The sequence below is a fragment of the Canis aureus genome, chromosome 8 (genome assembly GCF_053574225.1).
Source record: "Canis aureus isolate CA01 chromosome 8, VMU_Caureus_v.1.0, whole genome shotgun sequence".
NCBI lineage: Eukaryota > Metazoa > Chordata > Mammalia > Carnivora > Canidae > Canis > Canis aureus.
The window spans coordinates 44472221-44498449 of NC_135618.1; the positions used below are offsets into that span (position 1 = coordinate 44472221).

General features: G+C 54.4%; 2 protein-coding genes across 11 annotated transcripts in view; one reads left to right on the top strand and one right to left on the bottom strand.

Moving 5' to 3' along the window:
- Window positions 1–1391: 1391 nt before the first annotated feature.
- LITAFD (LITAF domain containing) lies at window positions 1392–5393 on the top strand. Of its 7 annotated transcripts, none has more exons than XM_077906594.1 (4): window positions 1392–1573; window positions 3675–3761; window positions 4916–5057; window positions 5296–5393. In XM_077906594.1, the coding sequence occupies exons 1-4, from the start codon at window positions 1459–1461 to the stop codon at window positions 5360–5362; spliced, it is 411 nt and encodes a 136-aa protein (XP_077762720.1). In that variant the 5' UTR covers window positions 1392–1458; the 3' UTR covers window positions 5363–5393. The 7 variants fall into 7 exon arrangements, with proteins under 7 accessions (XP_077762720.1, XP_077762719.1, XP_077762723.1 ...); XM_077906593.1 differs by having other exon boundaries at window positions 1396–1573; window positions 5254–5393; XM_077906597.1 differs by lacking the exon at window positions 3675–3761 and adding an exon at window positions 3435–3648 and having other exon boundaries at window positions 1440–1573; window positions 5254–5393.
- Window positions 5394–9192: 3799 nt separating this feature from the next.
- USP7 (ubiquitin specific peptidase 7) overlaps window positions 9193–26229 on the bottom strand; it is a 64936-nt gene continuing 47899 nt past the window's right edge. For 3 of the 4 annotated variants that reach the window (XM_077906572.1, XM_077906573.1, XM_077906574.1), the window contains exons 11-31: window positions 25321–25403; window positions 22234–22343; window positions 20525–20681; window positions 19351–19495; window positions 18951–19081; window positions 18182–18316; window positions 17823–17924; window positions 17545–17650; window positions 16682–16774; window positions 16526–16593; window positions 16100–16200; window positions 15162–15315; window positions 14333–14400; window positions 13748–13856; window positions 13580–13657; window positions 12819–12919; window positions 11965–12064; window positions 11168–11287; window positions 10915–10986; window positions 10676–10766; window positions 9193–10519 (exon numbers count right to left, since the gene is read on the bottom strand). In XM_077906572.1, the coding sequence (XP_077762698.1) occupies window positions 10413–10519; window positions 10676–10766; window positions 10915–10986; window positions 11168–11287; window positions 11965–12064; window positions 12819–12919; window positions 13580–13657; window positions 13748–13856; window positions 14333–14400; window positions 15162–15315; window positions 16100–16200; window positions 16526–16593; window positions 16682–16774; window positions 17545–17650; window positions 17823–17924; window positions 18182–18316; window positions 18951–19081; window positions 19351–19495; window positions 20525–20681; window positions 22234–22343; window positions 25321–25403 (2231 nt within the window). In that variant the 3' untranslated portion in view covers window positions 9193–10412. Of the gene's footprint in view, window positions 10520–10675; window positions 10767–10914; window positions 10987–11167; window positions 11288–11846; window positions 12065–12818; window positions 12920–13579; window positions 13658–13747; window positions 13857–14332; window positions 14401–15161; window positions 15316–16099; window positions 16201–16525; window positions 16594–16681; window positions 16775–17544; window positions 17651–17822; window positions 17925–18181; window positions 18317–18950; window positions 19082–19350; window positions 19496–20524; window positions 20682–22233; window positions 22344–25320; window positions 25404–26229 lie in introns of those variants that run through there. The other variant, XR_013384895.1, reaches the window with a different exon arrangement.

Consider the following 26229-nt stretch of genomic DNA (forward strand, 5'->3'; position numbering starts at 1 on the left):
ATCCCGGGACCCAGGGATCACGCCCTGAGCCAAAGGGAGACGCTCAACCGCTGAGCCCCCCAGGGGCCCCCTTCCTTTATTTTGGATAGCTGCAGAGGAGCCATACACGGACACTCGGGTTCCTTCGAGACTTTTCTGTTGCATCAAACAGCCTCGTGTCAACGTCCTTTGGTACTTTTGCTGGTCTGTCTTTGGGATGGGTCCCTGGAGCAGTATCGCTAGATCCAAGGTTCCCACATCTCTAAGTGAGCTGCACATCCCCTGATCCCCCTTCTGGGTCCTATGAGGAGGCCCATCTCCCCCTCCAGACTCGCCGGTAAGTTTCGGTCTGGGCCAATCTGAGAGCCGAGCAGGGTTGTTTGGGACACTCCCCCCAATATATATATATATTATATATATATCTTCCCTATAGAATTCCAAGTAATTTAAGTATATATATATATATTTTAAGTATATACATATAATTTAAGTATATATATATATATATTTTAAGATTTTATTTATGCATGAGAGACAGAGAAAGAGAGAGGCAGAGACACAGGCAGAGGGAGAAGCAGGCTCCATGCAGGGAGCCCGACGCGGGACTCGATCCTGGGTCTCCAGAATCAGGACCTGGGCCGAAGGCAGGCGCCAAACTGCTGAGCCACCCAGGGATCCCCTCCCCCCAATATTTTATGGCAACACGAGAAGTCGCAGAGTTTACTGTCTGAGCACACAGCCTTCACTTTGTGCCCTTGTTGGCACCAATCCTGGCCTTGTCCTTACTGGCCGTGACCCTCGCCAAAGCCCCGGGCACAGAGGCCGCCCCCTACCAGGGACAGTGTCTCTTGGGGCTACACCAGCCAATCACCGCCTCGCAGGCACCACGGTAGCATCGACCATTCGCTGTACCTGGCTCGCGTCTCACAATCTCCCAACAATCCTCTAGCGCAGCAGCCGGGACCCCCACTTGACAGCTGAGGAGGCCGGGGGGTGCAGGGCTGGAGAGTTAGCACCTTGCCCAAACTCACTCAGCTCAGCGGGCAAGAGGGGCCGTCAGACATGCGGAGAGACGTGCGTGAACCGGTGCACCTGCGTGTGCCGCACGGGCACATGCATACGGAGCGCGGGTCCCTTTCTCAGCCACAGGACGCGACCGGCCACACGGCTGGGTGTCCGCCTATGTCCCTGGAATCAGAAGCCCCGGCTATGGTCAGATTCCCTTATCCTGCAGGCCCCGAGTGGCACCCCGGCCCACCCCCGCCGTCGGGAACCGAGGGCTGGTTTCGGGGGGTCCGGGGAAGGCGGTGGGGCGGGGAGCAGAGCCACCTCCACAGGGTCTTCCGGCTCGACCTGCAGGGAGAGGAGACACAGAGCCCGGTGACGCCCCACATCACAATGGCTGTTTCACCCCAGCCAGGCCTGGGAAGAGGCGCCAGGGGGGCCCCCACTCTGGTGTGAGGGCAACCAGGCGGCGCCATGGGGTCCCCTCGGGACAAGCGCTCGGCTGCTCTGGGCTCGGAACCCGACGCCACCCGGATACCACTGCTGGAACAAAGGTCGCCCGGAGCACCCCGGTGGAACTATCCCCAGGGTGAGATGTCTCCCCATCCTGGGCACAAGGTGACCTGGGGGCCCCCGGGAAGCAGGAGAGGATGGGTCCCCTTGCCCGGTGGGGGCTGAATCCAGTCCTCCTGCTGTCACTTCGCATGGTCCTCTGCCAGCCTGGGGACCCTGTGACTCGAAGGAGACAAAATAGGGTTTCCAGCAGCCGGTGCCCTCTCTTAGGGTGTTAACAAGGAGTCAAAGAAGAAGACGAATGACTCCCTTGTTTCGGGTACAGGCTGCCCCTCGGGTCGCCTGCCCACCCCAGGGCCAGACACAACCTAGACTGGCTGGGGTGGGGGGGTGCGGGGGGCCTGGCCCTCCCGAGGAGATCTTGGCCAAGTCGCCCATTGGATCCAGCCATCTCTTTGGATCCAATTTCTTTTTTTATAAGATTCTATTTATTTATTCATGAGAGACACAGAGAAAGGCAGACACAGAGGCAGAGGGACAAGCAGGCTCCCTGCGGGGACCCCGATGTAGGACTTGATCCCAGGACCCCAGGATCACACCCTGGGCTGAAGGCAGATGCTCAACCGCTGAGCCCCCCAGGTGCAGCTGGATCCATTTTCTGTCTGGAGAATGGTTTGAGAGGATTAGGAACTGGTTGGTGCAGGGCTGGCTGCTAACTCAGCCACAAGGCCAGGTGACAGGTTACTTCCTCCCTGGCCTTCACTTTGCTCACCTGTGAAATGGGTACAAAAGTCAGCCTCAGACGGGACTGCTGGGGACACAGGCCTGCTATGACATCTCCTGTCCCCAGGAGTCTAGGCCGTGTGGGAGAAAGTGGGGAGGGGCTTCCTGTCCCCCGGCTGCCCCCAGTGTGGGAAGAGGCACTGGGTGGTGGGTGTCTGCAGCAGCCCCTTCAAGCCACGAGGCCCCTCCCCCGGGAGAGGCAGGTCCCCATGCAGAGGGTCCGCGTGGTTCCCCGTAGAGACCCCGTGAGCCCCACCCATGGACCAGAGGGTCATGTCGACGACGAGGTTCCCACCCTTCCTGCCCCAGACTGCACCCTGGGTGTCCGGATCCCGGAATCCCCTGTCCAGACAGCTTTGCACCTGAGGGCTCAGCCCCGGGAGCTGCAGCCGGCGGGCTGTCGACACGGTTGCGAGAGGCCCCTGGGGGGGCAGGAGGGACCCACGGCCGGGAGGGATGTGGGCAGGCCTGGGCCCGGACGGCCCCTCCCGGGAGGCACGTGGACCCCGCCGTCTTGGAGCCGTCCTGACCAGGGGCAGAGGCCTCACACGCAGGGCCGCCCCGCATGTCCTCAACTTCCATACCTGCTGGCTGACCTCGGCTGGCCTCGGGCAGGGGCTTAACCTCGCTGAGCCGGGTCTGCACCTGTGCACCACTGGAACCCTGCCGCCGCCTTCCTCACGGGGCTTTTGGCGAGTCCGTGCGGCGAGGTCGTGTCAAATGTGCAGCAGAGTTTGGCACGGAACAAGTGCTCCGTATTCTATTTTTAAATTTTTATTTATTCATGAGACACACACACACACAGAGGCAGAGACACAGGCAGAGGGAGAAGCAGGCTCCCTGAGGGGAGCCCGACTCGGGACTCGATCCCAGGACCCCGGGATCACGCCCTGGGCCAAAGGCAGGTGCTAAACCACTGAGCCCCCCCAAGGATCCCTACATCTGGTTTTGTTTGTTTGTTTGTTTTTGTTTTTGTGATAGTCACAGAGAGAGAGAGAGAGAGAAGCAGAGACACAGGCAGAGGGAGAAGCAGGCTCCATGCACCGGGAGCCCAATGTGGGATTCGATCCTGGGTCTCCAGGATCGCGCCCTGGGCCATAGGCAGGAGCCAAACCGCTGCGCCCCCCAGGGATCCCCCCGTATTTTTTTTTAAGAGAGATGATGGGCCCCGTGCGCTGCTTACATCCTCAACTTCTGGCAGCGCCTCCAGGATCTTATATCCGAGTCCGTGAGGGCACATCTGGAGCCAGAAACGCCGGGTTCACACCTCAGCTCGGAGGCCACCGGCCCTCATTCCTCCAGGCCTCGCCTTGCTGTAAAGTCGGGGTCACCGCGAGGCCGCCGCCTTGCCAGCGCCCCCGGGTCTGAGTGAGTCTCCTTCTTCTCTCCCCAAGGGCCTCCTCCTCCTCCTGGTCCTCGGCCTCCAGGTGCTCCGAGTCCTCTCCCGTTGTACATCCAAAGCCCCCAGGCCTTTCACCCCGGTGAGTGCCCCACCCCCTGGCTGACTCTGCCCCCGCAGCGCCTCCCCTGAGAGCCCTTCTCTGCTGACCCCCCAAGCTGCATGACCCCCACCGCCGGCCGTGCCTCCTCCTCCCCGACGTGAAATTGGCGGCACAGGGGCCTGGTCCCGGGTGGGCACTCAGGCAAGGCTTCTGGGGCAAAGTCCTGGTGAAACCCCCTTCCCTACCCTGCTAGGTGCTCCCGCAGCCCCCGCCCAGGGTGGGCGAGCCAGGGAGCCCAGAGCGGGCGCAGGTCCCCGGGCAGGGCCACCCATGCTAGGTGCACAGGTGCCCAGAGGCCCGTCGGTGTTCCAAACCCCGGCCCCCCTCACCGCTGACCCCTGGGAAGGCTGGCTAGCTTCCTTCCTTGCTTTTCTTTTTTTTTTTTTAAGATTTTATGTATTTATTGGTGAGAGACCCAGAGAGAGAGGCAGAGACACAGGCAGAGGGAGAAGCAGGCTCCATGCAGGGAGCCCGATGTGGGACTCGATCCTGGGACTCGAGATCACACCCTGAGCCAAAGGCAGACACTTAACCTACTGAGCCACCCACTTTTTTTTTTTTAAGGTTTTATTTATGTACTTACTTACCTACCTGAGCGGGATGGCTTTCTTAACCAGCTTAGCCCCCACCAGAGGCCCCCTTCTCTGCACACCCCACAACTGCAGAAACGGCCGCAATGTTTAAATAGCTAAATGCCCATTTTTTTTGGCCTCTCTGTATGACTGGGAGAGGGGGACACAAGGATGCCGACAGGTAGGATCTAGGTTTTGTTGCTTCCCCCACCACGCTTCACCGAGGTTGTTCGGAGCTTTCCACCAGGGGCGGGGACTCGAGAACACGCTGGCTGACGTCACGGACACCCCGGCAAGGGGGTGGATTGAGCACGCTACCCCTGGGGGGGCTCACTGAATCGTAGGAGCCCCCGGGGGAACCCAGAGAGGCCCCCACATCCCCCAGGTGACCCCTGGCCGGGGAGACAAGGTGGAGGGAGGTCCGAGGGCTGGTGGCTGCGGGGGGCGGGGGGGGGGCGGCGACAGGGCAGCGTGAAGGGAGGTGGAGCCGAGTGGGCAGGAGGGCCCACCGAGCAGGGCGGGCAGGGGGCTGGGGTCTGAGCTGCCCCCCCCCACCCCCAGGGCTCAGCAGCTTGCCTAGGATGGGGTCTGCTACCCCCATACAGTCCGTATGTCCCTACTGCGGGAACTACATCATCACAGTGACCAACCCGGTCCCGGGGACCCTCACCTGGCTGCTGTGTACAGGCTTCTTTGTGTTTGGGTGAGTGCACCCCCCCCCCGCCCACCTTTATCCCCGAAGGGGCCCTGAGCATCCACGGGGACAGAGACAGATGGCCTGCTGGGTTGGGGGAGGGCTGCCTGTGGGGCAGACGGGCAGGGCAGGCGCAAGGGCAGGCGGGGGGCCCAGGTGAGGACGTCGAGGCTGCACCCCCACCCCGCTGCTCCTGAGGCTGCAGGTGCTTCCTGGGCTGCTGCCTCCTCCCCTTCTGTGTGGACAGCCTGATGGACGTGAAGCACACATGCCCCGTGTGCCAGCACGAGCTCTTCCGCTACCGTCGCCTGTGAATGTCCGTGAAATAAATGTCCATTAAATGCCGCTTGTCTGCCCACGTCTATCCTGCTGGGTGCCTGCTGGTGCAGGGCGGGCCGGGCGAGGGCTGGCCAGGCGCCTGGCACACAGCGGGTGCTCAGGTAGCCACAGTGAACGAATTTTGGGGAGCCTGGTGTCCGGTGCCCCTTCTCGGGCTCCGTGGTGTCCCGACCCCGGGGAATCCACAGCGCAGTCAAGCCGTCCCTTCCCAGCAGCCACGGCCTCACGTGTCCAGGGGCTTTGGCAAGTGCTTGGGACAGTGAAGGCCCTGAGCTGGCAAACAGGATCCCCCGGGGTCATGCAGGGTCTGCAGGGCAGCAGGTGGGGGCAGGCACAGCCTATACGGAAACCTGGCACACAAGCAACGGAGGGAGGGCTGTGGGTCTTTTTTTTTGTTTTTTTATAATTTTATTTTTAACTAATCTCTACACCCAATGCAGGGGCTCGAGCTCACAAACCTTGAGATCAAGGTTGGCTCTTCCCACGGAGCCAGCCAGGCTCCCCCCCCAACAAAGGAATTTTATTTTGCAAAATAAGATGGTTATCCACCCACGTTTTCAATGGAAATGCATTTCCTAGAGAAGGGGGAAAGGAAGTGGGTTTATCAGGGGGCAGGAAAGACAGGGAACGGGGGGAGTGCCCTTCTTGGGATTTAAAATTTTTTTAAATTAAAAAAAAAAAAGGAACTTCACCTGCTGTGATGCTCATCACCCCCGGGGAGGCAGGGTGCCCCGGTCCTACAGATGCAAAGGCCCAGGCAGAAGAGCCCTCGGCTCCAGTGACCCGCGGCTGCAGGTCCAGGGCCTGTCCCCCTGCAGCAGAGATGGGAGGGTGTGTGTGTGTGTGTGCGTGTGTGCGTGTGGAAGAAGTTCCCGGAAGCCTCACGAGGTCACACAGCCTGTGGGGACAGCCCTGGCCTGGTGTCACACTACCCAGGGGGCTGCAGGAGCTCTGGGGCCGGATCTCTGCCTCTGGATGTCAGCCAGGCCTCCGGCCGAACCCCAGGGGCCCTGGAGGACAGGGGGAGCACTGGTTCCCGAGCCAGCTCCTCTTTCCCAGCAAGGTGTCCAGGACGAGGTGAAGCATCTGACCCATGGGGGGCACTCCGTAAGGAGGGACCAGCCCCTGTCTGTGATACAGCGGGCCGGCCAGGTGCACCCGGGGAGACAGAAGGGCCCCAGGCAGACAACACAGGTGGCCGCCCACCTAGGCTCAGCGCCTGAAGGAGACGGTGCGTCCCACACATGGCAGGACGCCGTTACTGGGGGAGGCGGGCGGCGGGGACCGAGGCCAGGGCAGGCCCGCCAGCCCCCAGCACCCAGGGGAGTCTTCCTGGGACTGGGCCCGTCTCTGGTTTGGAGGAGCTGCATGCCTGTGCAGAGGCGGCCAGGCCACGTGGGGACAGTCACAGGCGTGCCTGGCTCCGCTGACGAGGCCAAGACCGTCTGGAACTGGAGCCGGAGCTGGATGCATCTGCAGAACTTGCCTCGAGGCTCTTGGACGGACTCCGGGCTCACTAAGCAACTCGCTGGTTCTGACTGGGATTCCCAGAGAGGTCCACGGGCGGTGGTAGCCGGTCCTAGGACAGGTGCCTCTCGACGTACATGCGGCACTGCTTGTGGGGCCTCAGGGTGCTGAGTTTGGGGGGCCTCCTTCACTGGCTTGGCTCGGCCATAGCCGTGCTCCTCTTCGGGGGCAAGTGGGTCCCTGGGATGCCCTCGACGTCCGGGGTGCGGGGGCTGAGGCGGCCAGGTCTGCACGGAGCAAGCGGGGAGCCCGGCCAGGTGGCACATGCTGGTCACCCTGGGCTGCCCGGAGGCTGCACGGCGTGCTCCACGGTGACGACTGTTACAGGGTGGCTGACGGAGCTTTCTCAGCTACTCTCCCCCCCGCGCTTGGCCAAAGCCCAGGGACGGGACTGGGGCCCACCCCGCGCGGCCTGCAGGTGCAGGCGAGCCCCCAGCCTGGAGCGCTCAGGAAGCTGAGCAGCGGTGGGGCGCGGGGGGGCACTCAAGCCAGGCTTGGAGGCGACCAGCCCCCACGCAGCAGCCAGATACAGCCCTGGACCAGCTCCCCACGGCGAGGACGGGGCCCCCGAGGTACCCTCCCTGCCAGCACCTACCACATCTCTGAGCCTAAGGCAACTCCGGCCAGACGGCGTGTGCAGCCTGGATCCAGCTCAGGGCCCTTCGGGGCACCCCACCCCTGGTAGGGGCCCTCCCCGCCAGCCTTGCTCTAATGGCTCTCCACACCCCGGGGGCCCGGCCTCACGGCCTCCTCAAGGACCTCAAGGACGGCGGGGAGGGCGGCAAGGCAAAGGGCGCCGGGAAGGTCTCGATTGCACTTTGCTCCCACCGGAAAAGGAGCGCCGCAGGCTTCGCAGGGACGGCAGGTCAGGCTGAGCAACGCCGACGCGGGCAAGAGCGGTCAGCGCGGTTTTCCCGACGCGGCACATGCCCGCCGCTTGTGGCACCTGGAGTTACACGGCGGGCGGATGCTCGAGGTGCCGGAGATGTTCCCTGTGTCGTCCGTGAGGGGGCTGTCCCGGGCACCGGCTCCCCACCGGCCCAGCTGCCACGCAGGCCTCCTTCCCTGCCACGTCGGGGCCACGAGCTCGGACGGCCTCTGCCTGTCGGTACCAGGTGCCGCGGGACCCCGGGCTTGGCCGTGTGCTGCCTGCAGTGCGTGGCTGCTTCCAGGCTCCCGTGGCGTGGAGCCCCCCGCCCCGGGGCACCCACGGCCAGCGCCCCCCAGGTCTCCGTCCCCAGAGCCACGCAGCCCTCAACCACATGCCTCAGAGCGGAGATGGCGGCAGGAAAGGCCTGAGGCCTGCTCGGAAGACACGGTCCCGAACCCACCATCCGTAGGTTCCATCCCAGACGTGGGCTCCGTCTCGCACCAGAGCCGCACCTCCCAGGGGCAGGCCCGCGGACCCCGCTGTTGGGCGCTGGAGCAACACGCGCCCCCTCTCGCTGGAAGGGCTGGTCCCTGGGACCGCGGCCTGGGCGCTCCTAGAGAAAGGCCAGCGCCCCCACCACCTCCGTCGCCTCGGGAAGGCGCTTCCTGCCTACGGGGACTGTTCTGGAAGGAGATGGCAAGGCTGGTATGCTGCTCACGGGTGGACTGAGGCCGCCTTTCTCCGCCCACTTGCACCCAGGTTGCAGGTCACAGGTCACATCACGCTTCCCAAGGGGCTCCTCCTCGTCAACTGACGGGAACGTCCTCGGGGTGTAGAGTGAGCGGAAGCTGTTCCCCCCTGTACCCCCCACAAACACTGTGAGCTCAGACGCCCAACCCCAGAGCTGGGAGGGAACGGAGCAGTAAACGCACGTGGCCACACCGTCAAGTCTTTCGTAAAAAGTCCCTTGATAACCCGAGCACGCGCTGTGCCAGCTACCTGGCCAGGACCAGAACTGAAGTCCAGCTGAACGGAACGTCAACCCTTCACGCTCAACGTCAAACATGCAGAGAAAGATCCTCGCCGGCCTGGGCACACCTACCCTCCCTACGGCCCGAGGCCTACACCTGGACCTGGAAACAGACCAGCCCAGAGTCCAGAAACCCGCGCCGGGTGGGCCGCGCGGCCGGCTCCCCAGGGCTACGCCTCCCACGGTGCCGGCAGTATTTCCGAGTCGCCTCACTTGTGCCCAGGTTCCCCCTGGAAAACCTCCTCTTGCTTGAGCTCAGACCTAACTAGGAAGAGGCAGGATCAAACACCCGCAGGAAACCAGGGCTGTCGGGTGAGCAACATGACCGGCGGTGGGGGGGACATGGGCCTCCCTCAACCTCCACGTCACTCACCGAATTGTCGTTTTTATAGAAAATTTTATTCAACATACAACATTTTCCAGCAAAAAGGCAATATACAGGAAGAGTTGGTGTACATTGCTGCTACAGAAACAAACAAAAATCCTGGAAAAGGATGAAAAATAAGTGTGATCTGCTGATTCTATTTTACTGCACTCAAAACTAGACACGCAGCCGGCATTAGCTCCAAAATAAAAGGAAACAAGGCTGGGACTGAAATAAAACTACACACAATGAATATCGACATCGGTGAGTCACTTAGATGCACCCAACAAAGTCACCTCCTCCCAGTGGCGAATTGTACATGTTCATTCATTAAATATACAATTTCATTTCTCTTTTTTTTTTTTCCTTTTAACTTTTTTACAAAGTCAACAGCTTACTGACTAGTGAGCATGCCCTCTTTGCTAAAAGGCTCTCCTTCCTTTTCTCGTTCCGTCTGTTCCGTCTCGAGGAACCTCTACGGGCAACTGCTTCCCCCGCACGAGTCAACTGTGGAGAAGGGGCAGCAGAGGACACCGTGATCGTACTCGGTGGGGCTCTCAATGTCAGAAAAGCCCCCGGACTGCCTGTCGGGACTGTACTGGTGTGTACTGGTGCTCGGGGCCTCCACGTGGCGAACGGGCTGCAGCACGGCGGCGGCTGGCGGAGTGAGGACACGGGGACGGAGACCAGGCAGCGGGCGGGGGACCGAGGAAGGGGAACAGTACACGCAGTGAAGGAAAGAGCACTATTTATTAGGTTGTGAGTTTCTCTGTTTTGCCTTTACAGATGCACAAAAGGTCATGGCAAGTAGAACTGAGGGAAATACGTCAGACGAGCCTATACGTACGAGCGGCCGCAGGGGCCGGTGACTGCGGCCCCAGGAAGGCAGCCAGGCAGCCTCGCTGGCTGCGAACACACCAGAGGCCCACAGCTGCGCGGCCCTCGCCTCTGCTCCCCCGCTACGCTGGCAGTCGCCTTGCACTGTGGTTACCAGAAAATAACTCTCATTGGCATCCAAGCTTTATAAAAACACCTTCATTTTGCTCAAAAAGGGCAGTCAATAGATACAGAGAAGCCAAACTGAACAGCCTCAACAAAATAAAATTAACATCAGCAGCAAATCCTCTTGCTGAAGACTTCGGATAGAGTGCACGTGTACCAAAGTTCTAGGCTGGTAAAAGGGGGCACACACCCACGCACGGCCCCTCGCCCTGCACACACTGAGTAAGGAAGTCAGTTATGGATTTTAATGGCCTTTTCCAGGTAAGTGTAGCGACTCCTCTTTGGGGCTTTGTTGAAGTGGTCGAGCCCTAGCCAAGGCCGAGGATGAGACATGTTACCTGGTGGAGAGAGAGACATGGCTGAGACCGGACGGACGGCCACCCCGGAGCCCAGGGCACCTCCACCCCGCCTGTGTCCTAGAGGAACCCCAGTCACACGCCGTTCCTCCCTGCCTCAGACAGAACTGGACCCCAGGGCCGCGGGAGGGCTCTTACCAGGTTGGGGCTCAAAGTCTTTCAAGTTCACTTCATACTCATCCTCATTTATGTACTGGTGTCGGCCCATCATCACAATGGCAAATTTAAACTGAAAGACAGAAGGGGCCCTCCTCTGTGAACTCTGGGCACAAGCAAACACACACCTCTGGCCAGTTGGTGTACACTGGCTGCCTCATGAGCCAAGATTTCGGGGTGCTGCCCCTACTTCCCTCGCAAGTGCCCAGGACGTGCGTTACCTTCTCAAACTCCTTTTCCTGGATGTCTAGCAGACTCTGAATCCGTTTCATGACTTCTCTGAAATGTTCGCCCTACAAACGGTAAAGGACACGTGTGCGCACACTCGCCTGTGCCCCTTTGTGGATGCCACCAAAGCCCATCATCAGCCCACGGGGCAGGAGGCCACATTCAGCAGCATGAATCTCAAGGCACCACGAGATGTCACGTTTTGGCGAGCAGATAGATACTCGACCAATTACCAAACACCCTCACCTGGTGTATCCTGAGCAAAAATGGAATCCCGAATGTCCCGAACACCTCTTTGTGGAAGTGAGCCACGGTGACCAGCATCTCATTCTCCTTGTCTATGTCCACCTGGTCCAAAGGGATTTCCTGGGGACATGGAAGGAGACACATGGAGCTGAGCGACTCCGTCTATGCAGGACAAACGACGCATCTGCTTTTGACTCACTGCTCCAACAAGGCAGTCAGGTCCTATCTCTGCCCCAAGAATGACGAGAACTCAAGAGCTGGATGCTCTCTGCATTTTTAAAGGAAGCTCTGGATTTTCAGGGACCGGATAATGGACTATTCCAGTAACTATGGAAATTTCAGCTGCTCTAAAATCAATAGGGAGGCCCAGCTTCTGACCACATTTACTTGGGGCCCATATTTAAAATTTACACCCGAGCACAAATACAAATCCTCTGCGATCCTTCCTTATATGGGGACCCCGAGGAGTCAGACCCAGAGACGGGACAATGCTGGTGCCAGGGCAGGCAGGCAGCTGTGAGATGGACAGCAGGGGGCCGCTCAACACGGTCAGCGGGCTTCACGCCGCCGAACTGTACACCCTTTAAGTGCTTACAATGGAAAATTTTGCGTCTATTGTATCACAATAAAACATTAATTTCTCAAAATCTGGAAGAATAAAATTAACTGCAGGGATCACCTCTACTGGTACCATAAACACTTGGGCCACGTCTGCAAGTCGGTGATACGTGAGGAGGCGGGCAGGTGGCCGTCCCACCCGGCCAGGACGCCGACGAGGGCGAGGACGGGCCGGTTACCTCTATTCGAAACGTTCTACTCGTCGCCGGAGATAAGCATTCCAGCAGCTCATCTTCCTGGTGCACACCAATGATCTTGTAGCTTACGATTTCTAGCAGCCTGCACACAAGAGGGGGGGAACCACATCAATTCGTGCGAGAGGAAGGAAGGTTAAGTAGCTTCCTGAAACAATTCTTTAGTAAAAAGCTACTGACATTTGCTTATTTTCTCCCTTTTAGAGCTGAAATGTCCAAAACGCAGGCGTCCCTGGGGAGCACACAGAACCCTGCGTGGCAGCCCCATCTGGGCACAGGGATGGAGCTGAAAGCAAGTCTCCAGGAACCACTCACATCGTTCCCACAACGGTTCCAACAGGGCGGGACTGGGGGTGTTTTTCTCCCGCACCCGTTAGAGAATAAGAATCTCATTCTTTTATTAATATCACGGGGCAAACATTCCCGGAACCAAATAGCCTCATGGCCTGTTGTGTCCTGTGAGCAGACGGCAGGGCACCGGGAGAATGCCTGCCTCTGAAACAAGCCCAGCCCATCAAGCCTGGGCCTCTGTCTTTAGCCAGAGCATTAGCGACGTGGATCAGAAGCGCCCTGATTTCTCAAATGCAACCAAGAGCAGCTCTGTCCACTTCCAGCTGATATTCCATCTGGATCCTCTTCACCGCGTGTGGCTTTTCTACCTGCATCTCATGTGTACAACAGCTTAATAATAATCAAGAGACGGGAAGGAGGATATGGCTCAACTGTGAAATATTTATAAACTGCCACGAAAGCCTGGCCAAGAGCTGGTCTGACGCTCTGCGCCACGGGCCAGGCGCCCCACTCCACCCCCGGCCACATTCGGCTTCAGAAATACTTGCCTAAGCTTCCCTGACGCCTTCTCCCCGAGCTCAACAGCCTTTTTACATTCTTCCAGCAGGTCCCGGACACACCCATGCTTATCGGGATATAGTGTTATTTCCTAGGAAACGACAAGATTTGAAAGAAAACCTGAGGGGTGTGCTTGAACCCATCCACTTTGCTGGAGAAGAAACTGTAGAGACGTTCAGTGGTCTCTGGCTACCCACCACTGTCGCCCTGTCGCCCCCACCCCCAGGGCTTCACCCTAGGCCCGGAGGAGAGTTTAAGAAATGCCACTTGGATGCAAAAAGGTTGCCATTTATAGGACAGCTTCTCAGGACGCTGCCCACGGAGGGCCATCTCCTAGCCTGCTTGTCCCAGCAAAGTGACAACGGGACACAGTGTCAGCCTAGGTGGTGACCACAGGTGGACCTGAGGATTTCAGGCTGTCGGTTCAGCCCCAAAGAGCATGTTTATGGCACAGGGTTGGCAGAGCTACAACAACGAAACACTTGAGTGCAAACAGGGACAGACTTTCTAAAACCACCACCTCAAGTGGGCGGGCATGCCCTCAGTTAACAGTGGGCGCCAGCACCCACCCGCCCTCAGGCTGGCTGCTCACGGCCAGGGGGCCAGCAGAGGCAGAAATGGTTCGAGAAGCGGCGGTGGTGGCAGGAGGGGGACAGAGGGCCTCTAACACCTTCCTGTTTTAGTTTTCAAGGGCTAGACAGACAGAAACACACGCCCATGAAAAAAAATCCTATCATTGGAAAGCACATACCTCTTCCCTAAACTGGCTGTTTAACCAAATACACTTAAAACTTCGTCTGTTTTCAAAGTCTGTGATTTTCATCTTAAGCTAGTAAGAAAAGAGAGACTGTTAGATACATTTCCACAAAACCCAAGCCTTCTCCTTATGACCCATGGTTACATGAAATGGGACTCTTACCTGCTGATAGTAAAGCTTCTTAGGTTGTCTAGGCTTGAAGAACTGTAGGAGATCTCTTAAAGTCCCTTCGTAATTATGTCTAAGAGGGTTACCTGGGCCGTCCCTATAGCTGCACAAGAAAACAGCATATACAACAAACGACTTGTTTATTTGCCTACAACAAATATCCACGAGTGAGCATAAAAGCAAACTCTGGCCTTATGCCTACATTCAAAATTTGGGCCTGGCTTCCCTCAAGACTCCTGTTTCCCAAGCCTCAAATCCCTCTGGTGGCCCACCTGCGTGCCCTCAGCAATGGTGACACAGTGCGGGGCCACCACGGCTGGGACGGGCCCCATCTCGATGCATGGGACACGTGTGGGTGCTGTCGCTACCGGAAGCCCGGCTTTAGAGGAGGCTGCCAATTACTAGGACATCTGCGAGCAGTGTGGTCAGGACGTGCGTGGTGACGGCTATCGGAAACTAAGCAATGGCATGCCAGCTGCCATGGCCAGCTACTTATTAGAAGTAGTTAAACCATAGGCGGGTCAACTGTGGACGGTTTGCAGTACAGACCAACAGCGAGTGACCGCGGGCGTGCCTTACCCTTGAGACTTGAAAAACTGGAGCAACATGGGGTCAGTGTTGAGTCTCTGTGCTACTGTCTTTGCGACCTGGGAGGAGGGAAGGGACACAAAGTCAGAAAAGAAGGCTCATCTTGGGGAATCAACGGAGATCTGCTTACAAACTTTATCATTAACCATTTACCCAATGTTCTTAAAAAAATGTGAAATGTACAGCCTGAATTTACATGGCCTCAACATCCACCATCTACCAGGGATAAACTCCCCAGTGTATCCCCATGGGGAGGGGAAATTAGCTGCTAAAGGATTTTTGTGCCACTGCCCCCCTTTTAAGTAGCCTGAACCCAGAACTCTGAGATTAAGACCTGAGCTGAGATCAAGAGGCAGACCCCTAACCGACTGAGCCACCCAGGTGCCACCTTTTCTTTTGAAGGTTACTTAAGTAAACTCTATAAACGTGGGGCTCCAGCTCATGACTCCGAGCTCCTCCAACTGAGCCAGCCGGGTGCCCCAAGGGTTTCTCACATTTAATGGTGAGGACTACAGGTTTAATTTCCAATGGCATGTTCTAACTGAGGCCAAGTGGCTGTAACAACAATCATCTCTGAAACCGAATTATGCCGAGGTAGATGGGGTGGGGGCCGGGAGGGTGACGAGCAGCTGCTAGCCTCGTGGCAGCGACAGCACTACCCACCCCCCCCCCCCGGCCCCTGAACCATCTCAGACTATGGGGCTGTTACCCTTCTTCCAGAACCAAACCCATCAGCCTCTTCAGCAACCCTTTCTTTTTAAAAATAACAAGCTCTCAGGTATGGAATCTGAAGGGGAAAGGGCTTTTATTTATCAAATACCTGAAAATAATTCATTCGGTTTGATAATGTAACCACAAATCCAGGATCATTAGGGATTGTTTTATCACAGAAAATGACATCAACACGGTGGTAGAGGTCTCGGAAATATTCTTTTGCAGTGGGTAATTCACTGTTATCATTCTCAGGGTCATCCCTGGGGGGAGAAAGAAACAGTTTCCGGACTGAACCGAAGTCCAGGCCAGGGGTATCGGTAAAAAGCAAACTGGCATCACCTCTCAAACCACAGGACAGGTGTGCACAGAAGTTCTGACTAACATTCGAGGATGCTGAGAGTCTGTCCCAGGCGAGGGTGCTGTGTGTGTGCTCTGAGCCTCGCGCAGCGCCAGTGCAGACGGCCTGCTCCCTGACTCGATACAAACACGTTTCACGCACAGGGAAGGACTCTGGACCATGCTCCTTAACCAGGGGCTGGCAGGCGACCACTGTCACACTAGGGCAGCCAGGCTGAGTCGTCGCTAAGCCTAAAATATTCACTACCTGGCCAAGCCCCGCTCTCAGCCACTGCACTCGGGGGCCCCCCACAACCAGTGCTGCAGGATGCCGCAGCCAGATGGCTCCTTCAAGAGCACGGGAAAGGCTGCTTTCAGACAAGGCGTCTAAGACCGCAGGGCTGCTGCTTTGACACGCACACGGATTTAACGCGTGCAAGTGCACACCGGGGAACCTCACGTGAAAGGCAAGGGAAACCATCCTCCTAAGAGCTGCCATGCTCATCACTGATTCTTAGGACCTGAGACCATTCGTCAAATGAGGGAAAGGTTCACTGCCTGTGACCCCCACAAACCAAGAGAAGGCCGACTTCTGTCAACATTCTCAGCTACTTCAAACAAAATGTAACTCAGGGTTTCAATCCAGTTCTGTTTCTTGGTTCTGGGGCTCCTAGTACAAAGCGATAGAGTCCTTCAAACACTACTCACTTCTGGAAGACGATAATGTCACCGTCCATTAGTTCATCAAGGGCTTTATCGAGAGACACGTCGTAGTCCTGAATTCTCTCTGTTAAATTCGGTTTAACTTCCTACAGTAAACGAGATGAGTGGTTGCAGGTGAGCGTCTGTCTAATGTCCTCCCCGAGCATCCTCTTCTCTCTGCCCTACGTTTCTAGTGAGTGAAGACGCTAATGGGAACGTTACAATCCACAAAGAACTAACGATCAGTGAGCCTTACTGAGGAAAAATCTGAGACTTTCAGATGTGACCCTCAGCTCGACCCCGCCCGAGGCCCCCACCACTTTGTGGCAGACTTCCCATGACAACCAAGTCAGGGCTAGCAGAACAAACAAGAGCCCTCCCCAAACCACCCAGGATAGATACACTGATTATGGAAAAATGAGCCATCCAAACCTCATAGAGGATAAGGCTAGTATCCTGGATAAATCCTGCTCTGTCACACATAACCGGAAGCAGGTCACCTGGGTTCAAGAAAAACAGAGTTCAAAGCTGTAATGGACCAAGACTTCAGCATGACCAGCTCCAGGGGTGAGCGCAGTGAGGACTTACGTATTTTACAGGATATTGGTGTGTAGATGTGCCCACAGTAATTTAAGCTCCGTGTTTTGGGGTCATACATCTTCAAAAATAGCATGACATCATCTATAAGGTTAATAAACAGGTTTTGTTAGAATCTTAACACTTGGGATGACGTTTTAAAAATATTAATGTTAAGCTTAGTGGCAATCAAAATGACAGCCTACGGCACCCGAAACCTACAGTGTCAGGCGAGGTTAATCAAAAAGGCTGAGCTGAGGACTACGGCACCACTCCGACCATCGAGCCCCTGGGAAACACTAATCCGAGGCAGTGAACTCATGAGGCGTCTTATTTTCCAGGCCAGGTACCAACTAGCTAGCTGAGCGTCGCCATGAGAAAATGGCAGCATGTGTGTCTGTCAGCACAAACAACTGAGCACTTTACGGTGAGCGTCAGCAGACCCATCTGCCGTGGGTCAGACAGCGCTGTGCCAGAACAGAGCCAACCCGCTCGCCGACGCATTCTCTGCGGCCGCCTTTGGACAGTGGTCCACAGTGGCTCCCAGGCGTGAATATTCACTCCCTGGCCCTCGGCAGGAAGAGGCTGCCAGCCCTGCTCTGTCTCAGCCTCCGTGAGGCACGCGGCAAGGGCGGACACGAGGACCCAGCCCTCGGATGGCACCTCCACCTCGGACGGCACCAGGTGAGGTGCCACCACTTTCTAGCCACCAGTAGTCTGGGAGGCCCACCGGGCTTCGCCAGGAAGCCTGAGCATGAGGAGGGGTTGGGGGACATTTCTGGAACCAGACTTCTTGGCAAGGGAGGAATGCCTAACCCCGTGTGTGTCTAGACGCTGGTATGGGAAGCCAGCTCTGCTGCGTGGAGAGCACTTACGATCTTTGTCAAATTTGGGTAACGTGGCTCCACTGGCAGCCAGCTCTGGATCAACGGTTTCCAGGAATATCGTCCACGGGTTTTCATTATCACTCAGCTCAATCATCTATTTCCAGAAGAGATGCCGGTTTTAGAATATTTCAGTAGCTAAGTGAGAGCGAAGACCACACCTGCCTGCACGTAGGTGGGCCAGAGGCGGACCAATAGGCTGCAGCAGCGCACAGTCCCCAGCACCTCCCGGGACTCCAACCAAGACACACAGCGCCCGTGACCCTCACCGTCTTGTTGCCGTCTGCCTCGTTATCCAACATCGCCGGCCGTTTGGTTCCGTTGCTCCTTGCCTGCATGGGCCATAATCGAATTTGATCTTGGGGAAATCCCTGAAAAAAAAAGTTAAAACTAAATTAATTAAAAACAAAATAAGCTCATATTTTAATTCCGTAGGAATGTAATGGTTCTAGGATTAGAAGGGAAAAGACCGTTACAGCTCTCCCTGCTGACGTGGACAACGGAGACCTGGCCTTCAGGGTTCCCAGTGCCAGGGCTTCGATGCCCGGTGCCACGCCGTCCACTTAGGAAGGAGGGCAGGCGGCCCCCGGAGGCCAAAACAACCCTCCCCAGCACGACCGGCACTCACCATGGTCTGCGAGAGGTTCTGCACAAATTCAGCCAGGGAGGAATTTTTCAATACTTTGAACACAGTGTATTTCACTTTTTCTTCATCGTACATATCATTTCCCTGGTGGCCACAAAACTGGTCCTCTGCGACTATCTGAAAATACACAAGAAAACACACAACAGAGTTCCCAACGGACGCACAAATGCCAGGAGACCACCCCAAGGAGAACAAAGTTTCCACAGTAAAATGCAAGGAAGAGCTGGTTTTTTGCTTCCATGAACCTTCCTCGAGAGGCCCGAGGAGAAAAGCATCAGGATGACGAAGGACAGAATCCGGTGTTCAGTTACAAAGTGCCAAGAGCTCCACGTCCACACGGCCACTCCTCCCTCCCCTGAGCACTAGCCGGAGGCCCGCTGTGTGCCAGCGTCTGGAGACCACGCGGTCAGAACGCGTGCACGAGCACCTCTTCCCCGGCAACCAACCTGCTGAAAGCAACAGCTGCTTCCCAATATTGCAACCGAACCAGGAAGCCAAACCGTCTGGAAACTCACCTCCCTGTCTAGCTCTCCTTCCCTGCCCATCACCGGTCACGCCTCTCCTTGGCCCACCGGGAGCTCGCCCTCCCGTGCACCCCTCCTGAGGTGCTCCCCTCTCTGCCCCCCTGCGCTCCTCATCCACACCCTGACACAGCGCTGCTGGCCGGGGGCCCTGAGCGGCCCCTCAGGTGCAGATGCTCAGGTGGCAGCCCCGCCCCGATGAGGCAAGAGTGCGTGGAAGCCTGGCTGACCTGAACCTGCATGTAGAGGTGGGCTTCCTGCCGCTCCTTCCGCTTCTGGGCCTCGATCCTCTTCTCTTCTTGGAGTCGCTCTACCAACTGCTGGGGGATGTCGTGGTCGGTGACAGCTTGTAAAACCTCACCTGCACGACAAATGTGGCTCTGCTCACCTGTGTACAGGCTCTCCTCTCTGTCTCCCACCTCCTCCCCCCACCACCCTTATGAGGCTCCAGGGTCCTGTCGTGGTTAACACACAATCTTATCCGAGTGAGGTTACTAGGGACCTCGAGGCCACATCAGAACCCGCATGCGCCATCCAGTTGGCCCGGAGACGCCGTGACCGAGGCCACACGAGGACAAGCAGCAGAGCTCAGGGCCACGGGGACGCAGGGCACGCCCCAGCTCTACTCACTCAGCTTTGATTCCCTGATGTACACCAGCATGTATGCGTTCGTGCAGTGCCGCACAGACAGGTCGTCATCGTGCCCCCCGTAGTTGTGCTCGATGGCCTCCTCCTTCGTACACCTGGACACCACGTCGTCGTCAAATTTACACCACTGGCGAGGGAAGCAACGAGACGCGGCAGAGATAAAGCGCTCTGAGAAGCACACGGAGCAAAAGGCAGTGTATTCCTCCAACCTGTGAGGTGACGGTGTGCAGGCCCAGGCACGGCTGCAGGCAACTGGCCCCGTCACGAAGCTCACCGGCACCTCGGCCGGAACCGTGAAGGTGCCTCTGATGGCGACCCTGTCATATACTCCAACGGCCCATTTCAATTTAGATTCAATCTACCACCAGTACAACTCTTTACAGATTTGAGAAAATCATTCAGGGCACACCCAACTCTGCTAGTAAAATGGAAATTTTACGGTATAGCTATAAAATTAAATGAGACATTTGATCCTATCTCATGACATACCACAGCCAAGTGAGGGCCAGACTTAAAAAAAAAAAAAATCAGCAGAGTTCTATGTAATACTTATTTTCAATCTCTTCACTGTGGGCTGAGTCATTTTACATGCTGCTACACCCTGCAGTGAAAGGTTCATCGTGGTCTGGTGCTGTGTGGGTCCCTCTACCAAATCTCAGCTGGAGTGAGGCAGGCTCGGCCTCTGTTCTGTTCTTCACTGACCCTATGGTCCTGGACACAGACCCCAAGGAGACCCTCATCCTCTCAGGAAGACTCTGAGAGCAGATCCATGCAAACCAGGGGAAGATGAAGCATCACAACTGCGGACAACCAGGCACGTAAATCATCACTGCCTCGCCTGCCCGGCCCCAGGCCGTGGATGATTATTCTGCTGGTATTCATAAGTGCAAAATTTGTGCCTCACTTTACATGAGGGAATAAAGGTCCAACATTGGATACTAATAAGGAGAGGCATACACAAAGCACAATCACTAATTCACTATCCACCTTTAAGTATCAGCAACTAATGCAGGAGAGCACACAGATAAATCAGAGCCCAGGGTGAAATCTTTTGCTACCCAGGCAATCGGGCAGGAAGAGGAAAAGGCGAAGCTGAGCGTCAGGGTGAATGCCTACATGCCATCACATCCAACTCTGCCCCCTGCCCAGCACTTACTTTGCCATCCCCTTTGGGGTTTAGATAAACCACATAATGTCCACCATGATTATCTCCACTGTGAACCAGGACTGCATGAAGAATATAATTTGCAGGGTCCTTAGGATCTGTTTTTTGCAAAAATTCATCGAGTGGTAACTGTTCTGGGAATTCAAACCTATTGAAAAACATTTTAAAAGAAATCCAGGTTTATTAACATGTGAAATAGTTTACCTTTTAGGCTTTACTTATTGCTAGGCGTTCTAATTTACTGACTCATCTTTATTTGGACAAGGAAGTATCAATGTGACTCAGGAGGCCCCTGAACAATTTCTAAGGTAGCTTCTATTCATCTGAACAAGTTAATTCTCCATACAGCAGTACAAAATTTGAAGTTAGGTAGATGGAAATGCTTCTTTTTTTTTTTTTTTTTTTTTTTTTGATGGAAATGCTTCTACATGCACTGAGATGCCTAACAGAATTTTAAGCTGAGGGTATTACACAACAGCCAGCCTTGGGATGGATACACACCATGACTTTTCTAGGATGTGCGTAATTCCAAATGTTATTAACAGATAATTCCAGCTGTCCAGGAATCAGACCACAGAGGATATACTGTAGGTTTGGGAAACATGGGAAATTGAATCTGAACGGGGAAGATATGTAAGAAAGGATCCCCTATAACCTTCTGATTTCTAAACACATCCTGAACTCGATTCATTTTTAGATTACTGGGTCCATAAATATTTTAACACAGTCAAAATTGGTCACGAGGAGTGCCTTGAGAGGGGGCCGGCAAGGACTCAGAGGAGAGCGTGTGCACAGAGTCCGAAGGGGCAACTGCCCCGGCACTAGCCCAATGCTGCACTCAGCAAATCTGGCTGGGCTGCCAAATGTTCAAAATTCCTAAAGGATGCCAGGAATCTGGGCTTTTACGTGAAATCTCATGATTTTTTTTTAAACGCTGGCAACTAATGCCAATAAAAACAGAAACAAAAGCAAGGTAAGGACCCAATGAAACACCTGAGCAGGGTGGACTTAGTCTACAAGACGCCAGTATGTGAGGTCTGGTGGAGACAGTTCCTTATAAATTCCACAGTGATGGGCAAGAATGAAAGAGCAAAGACCTGGCTGGTGGCAAATAATTTGGATCCCGTCCTCCTTCAAGTTTGATTGGTGAATAACCAACCTCTATCCTGTGCCCAAACTAACCAGGACAAAACTTCTATATTCTAAACCAGGGAAGGTAGTATGTACTATCACTTTTTTTAACCTGGCATTTTAGGAATCTGGAAAACACCTGGAATAAAGCACACACGTACATCTACATCATCTTCCTGAAAATTCCAGCATATTCTAGAAGTCAATGCCAACTGAGAGGTTACAAAGTATTGGAGAATCCTATTTAAACAAATATAGCAACATCAAATTCCACTCCTGAGGTAACAGTGATATTCTGGTGAATGCACCCTTCCCTCAGGGACCTCCTCCTGCCACAGTGTGGAAGAGGCTGGTGTTCCCTAAGAGGGAGCTATGGAAGGAGCAGCCTCTGAAATCTCATAAGGGAAATTATCCTTTAAAACCATAGTTCTTGGGATACTGAGGCAGGAGAGAGACCGAAATACATCAGAGTTGAACTGAAAACATAAACAGACGAAATAAAGCACTGGGACTGACCCCCAAGGGCAGGCGATGTTCAATCTTAACTTTCACATCCCACTATAGATTACCTATCATTGATCTTGATATTTTGGTCCGTCTGAGGGTCATACATAAATCTCATCAGCTGTAGATGTAACACTGGTGGCAAAGTTAGGAATTTCACACCTTTCTCTGCTTCCTGAACATTGAAAAAGAAATGCAAGTTTAGTTCAGCCCTACTTAGTCCTTGAAGCAAGGACAGCAATAGTGGTCGGTGAAATCTGGTGGGAGAGGAAGGGGTTTATTAGGTATCCAGCAGGGGTGCTTTTAAATTGTTTAAGAAAAGCCTGGATGGCTCAGTTGGTTAAGCGTCTAACTCTTGATTTGGGTTCCAATCGAGATCTTAAGGTCGGGAGATCCAAACCTGTGTTGGCCGCCATGCTCAGTGGGGAGTCTGCTTGAGATTCTATTTCCCCCACCCTCTCCCCAGTTCACACATGCGCACACTCTCCCCCCGAGATAAATAAGTAAGATGTTAAAGAAAACCAAAACCCCAAAGACAAAAAGAGAACCAGGCTTATCAACAGTGAACAAACTGGTGGTTGTCAGAGGGCAGGGGTGGGGGAGGGGTGAAACAAGTGAGGGAGGATCAAGAGATACAAAATTCCAGTTAAAAAATAGGTCACAGATACAAAGTACATTATAGGGACAGTCTGGCAACACTGTGCTGTGGTGAGCACTTCCTAATGTATGTAAAACATCAAATCACTATGTGGCACACCTGACACTAATATTAATACTGCACATCGATGAGACTGCAATTAAAAAATAAAGGGATGGCCTGGGTGGCTCAGTGGTTGAGTGTCTGCCTTCAGCTTAGGTCATGATCCCGGGTCCTGGGATCGAGGTCCACAGAATAAATAAATAAGATCTTTATTTTTTTTTATTTTTATTTTTATTTTTTATTTATTTACTTATGATAGTCACAGAGAGAGAGAGAGGCAGAGACACAGGCAGAGGGAGAAGCAGGCTCCACGCACCGGGAGCCCGATATGGGATTTGATCCCGGGTCTCCAGGATCGCGCCCTGGGCCAAAGGCAGGCGCCAAACCGCTGCGCCACCCAGGGATCCCAGACAAGATCTTTAAAATAAAAAACATACAATGTTCTGCTTAGATCATTCTCTCAGGTTTGCTACAGTAGCTTGCATGGGAGAGATTTACTTTGCATTATATTCTGATGCCCAACAGGGGAACGGCTAAGCAAATTGGGGCTTAATCACTTGGGGCTGTTTTACACAATCATTAAACACTATGGGAAAGAAATATGAAAAGAACACCAAAAATCATTAATGGGAAAAGCAGAAGCTCAGGACTACAATGATGTGATCACCTGTGCTTACAGACACCTGGCTGGGGCAGCCCCGGTGGCCCAGCGGTTTAGCGCCACCTTCGGCCCAGGGTGTGATCCTGTAGACCCAGGTTCGAGTCCCACATTGGGCTCCCTGCATGGAGCCTGCTTCTCTCTCCCTCCCTTCCTCTCTCTCTCTCTCTCTGTCATGGATAAATAAATAAAATCTTTAAAACAAAACAAAAAACCAGACACCTGGCTGGAATAAGCACAGGTGCTCAGAGGTAAGGGTCAGGAGGACGCTACTAACCGGCTTCCTGCCCCTGGGCTCTCAGCATCTTCAATTCAGAGCACATGTTGCAGAGTGCGCACTGGATGCTTACAGTCCAACCCACTTCCGAAGACTGTCCTCACTCAAGAGCAGCAAGACCCTCACACTAGCAAAGTGGCCTCTGTGGAGTGGGATGTGCCCTGCTTCTGAACAAGGCCTCCCCTGGAGGGGACCAACCGACTCCATAGCTCCCACAGCCCTGCCCTCACCTCAGCCAACTCTGGTTTCCTCCTGTAAATAACCCTCTGATAACCCAACCACTACCAGACCACGGGGGCTCTCATCATAGCTCAGCTTCCAATTCAGGCCTTCCCTCTGGGGCTGGCTAGGTCCAGTCGGAAGAACCATCACAGACAAGGTTCTTTGACATCACATTAGTGTAATTAAGAGGACAAATTATCTTTGGAAAAATGAAAACCCAGGAGCTTCCTGCCACACAAAGGAGTGGCATGGTTTTGATAAACTTTAAAGGACAATAAAAGAATTGTTTCTCTACCATGGTCCCTTGAGGCTACGATTCCAAAATATGTATTGCTCACTCAGACCCCAAACTATCCAGTGTGGACCAAGGCAATTCTTGTGAGTTGACCAGAGTGTTCCCTAAGCGAATCTAGTTGCAGGTTTGCAAAGTGACTTTCTGATCCACAACACAGCATCCTGAGCGGCCTAAGCAGAAGAGCAGATCTGTGGCCAACTGCAAAATAGGCACATCAGCGCCACAAACTGTAAATTAGCAAGCTTGGTATGGTAAACACAGGATGGTCTGGGAAATTATAAACTGGCTGAGCCCACGTGTCCAGGTTATGCACCTGCAACACAGACTCTGGATGGCTGCATCTTGGAGGATGCTGCTGACCCACTCATTCGCCTGACTGGCAGGCAGGAACATATAGTCCATGTCTCTCCACCCAATTGTGGACTGACCAGTCACCTGTCCATAATGCTCACTGCACTGCCAGAAGCTTAGAGTCCCTGCAAGGCCTTGTGGAAGACAAGCAGGGACACCCTGTGTTCACAGAACAAGCAAGAGAAAACACGCTGCTCATTCTACAAGTAAGGATCCTTTAGAAAACCCTCTCATGAATAAATAAATCTTTAAAAGTAAACAAGAAAACTAACTACATCACACATATACGTGCCAAAGTACACCACAAGCAAAAGCAGAGCCCGAGCAAATAAGAAAGTCTACAACAACAGGAAGCTGAGGGAAAGTTCCCAGGGACACCAGTGAGGTGAGGAGCGGGGTCTTGGATGCAACAGAGACAACACCACAGAGCACCAGGACAGGGCCTCTCGTGCGCCAGGCCCGCCTGAGCAGCTGCACAATCGGAGGCCCCAAATACAGTGTGTGCACTAAGAAATAAAATCCTTTGAGCTCTAAACTTGAGCAGCACATGAAAAGGTACAAGTAACTGTTTCATCCACAAGTGACACAGAGGATGTGGAAACACAGTGAGTGCCGTGGCAGGTAAGGTGGCACACAGTTCCCACGTTACCTGCAAGCCGTGTTCCCCGGCGTCGTATTTATTGTCACCATCTAGTTGCTCTACGGCCACGTAATCCACGAATGATTCAAATACTTGAAAGAGAGAAAGAGAAGAAAGTCAGCTAATGATTTCACTAAAGTCTTGATGGTGACACCACCGTCCCGATTACTTGGGCCTGCTGGAGGAAAGCGGAGAACCGCAGCTCCTGGCCTCTGCCCGAGACCCACCAATACCCACTGTGACCCTGCCACTGCTCCACAGGAGTCCCGAACCTCTAAGAACACAGACACGGTTTCTTCAGGGTGTTGCAAGTGATAATGTGGAGTCAAATGTTTTACTAACTTTAACATGACCAAGTAACATTCAAGTGCACAGTTTGACCCAAACACTTACCAAAGCTATAATCAAGACAGTACAGGTAGAGAAGGGGAAGGTGGGGACGAGAGGGACAGGCTGGGACAGTAAGTAATAAGATGAATTGGGGCTAAGGACCACATGGGGAGCACGGGGACTAGAGCCGCTAGCCTCCTATTGAGTAAATGAAATTCGCTACGAGATCAGAACTCAAATGCTCTGACACGCACACAAAGAGGACGATGTACAGGCATAGATGTGCTCACTAGGATGGAGTGCTCCTTTCATAGTACGTCCAGAAAAATCACAACGCATGCTGTGAACATCTTACAATTTGGTCAACTAAACCACAGTAATGCCGGAGGGTGTGGGGGAGGGTGTAGAATTCGTGCAAGGATGACCCATGTCCCAGAAGAAAGAGTCTAAAAACAAATCCACACAGATATGAACACCTGACTGCTGACAAAGTTGCAGAGCAAGGGGAGAAGGTGATGGGTTCACCAGAGACCCACATGCGGAGGATCAGTCTTGACATCCTACCACATGCATACAACCCATTCTGGG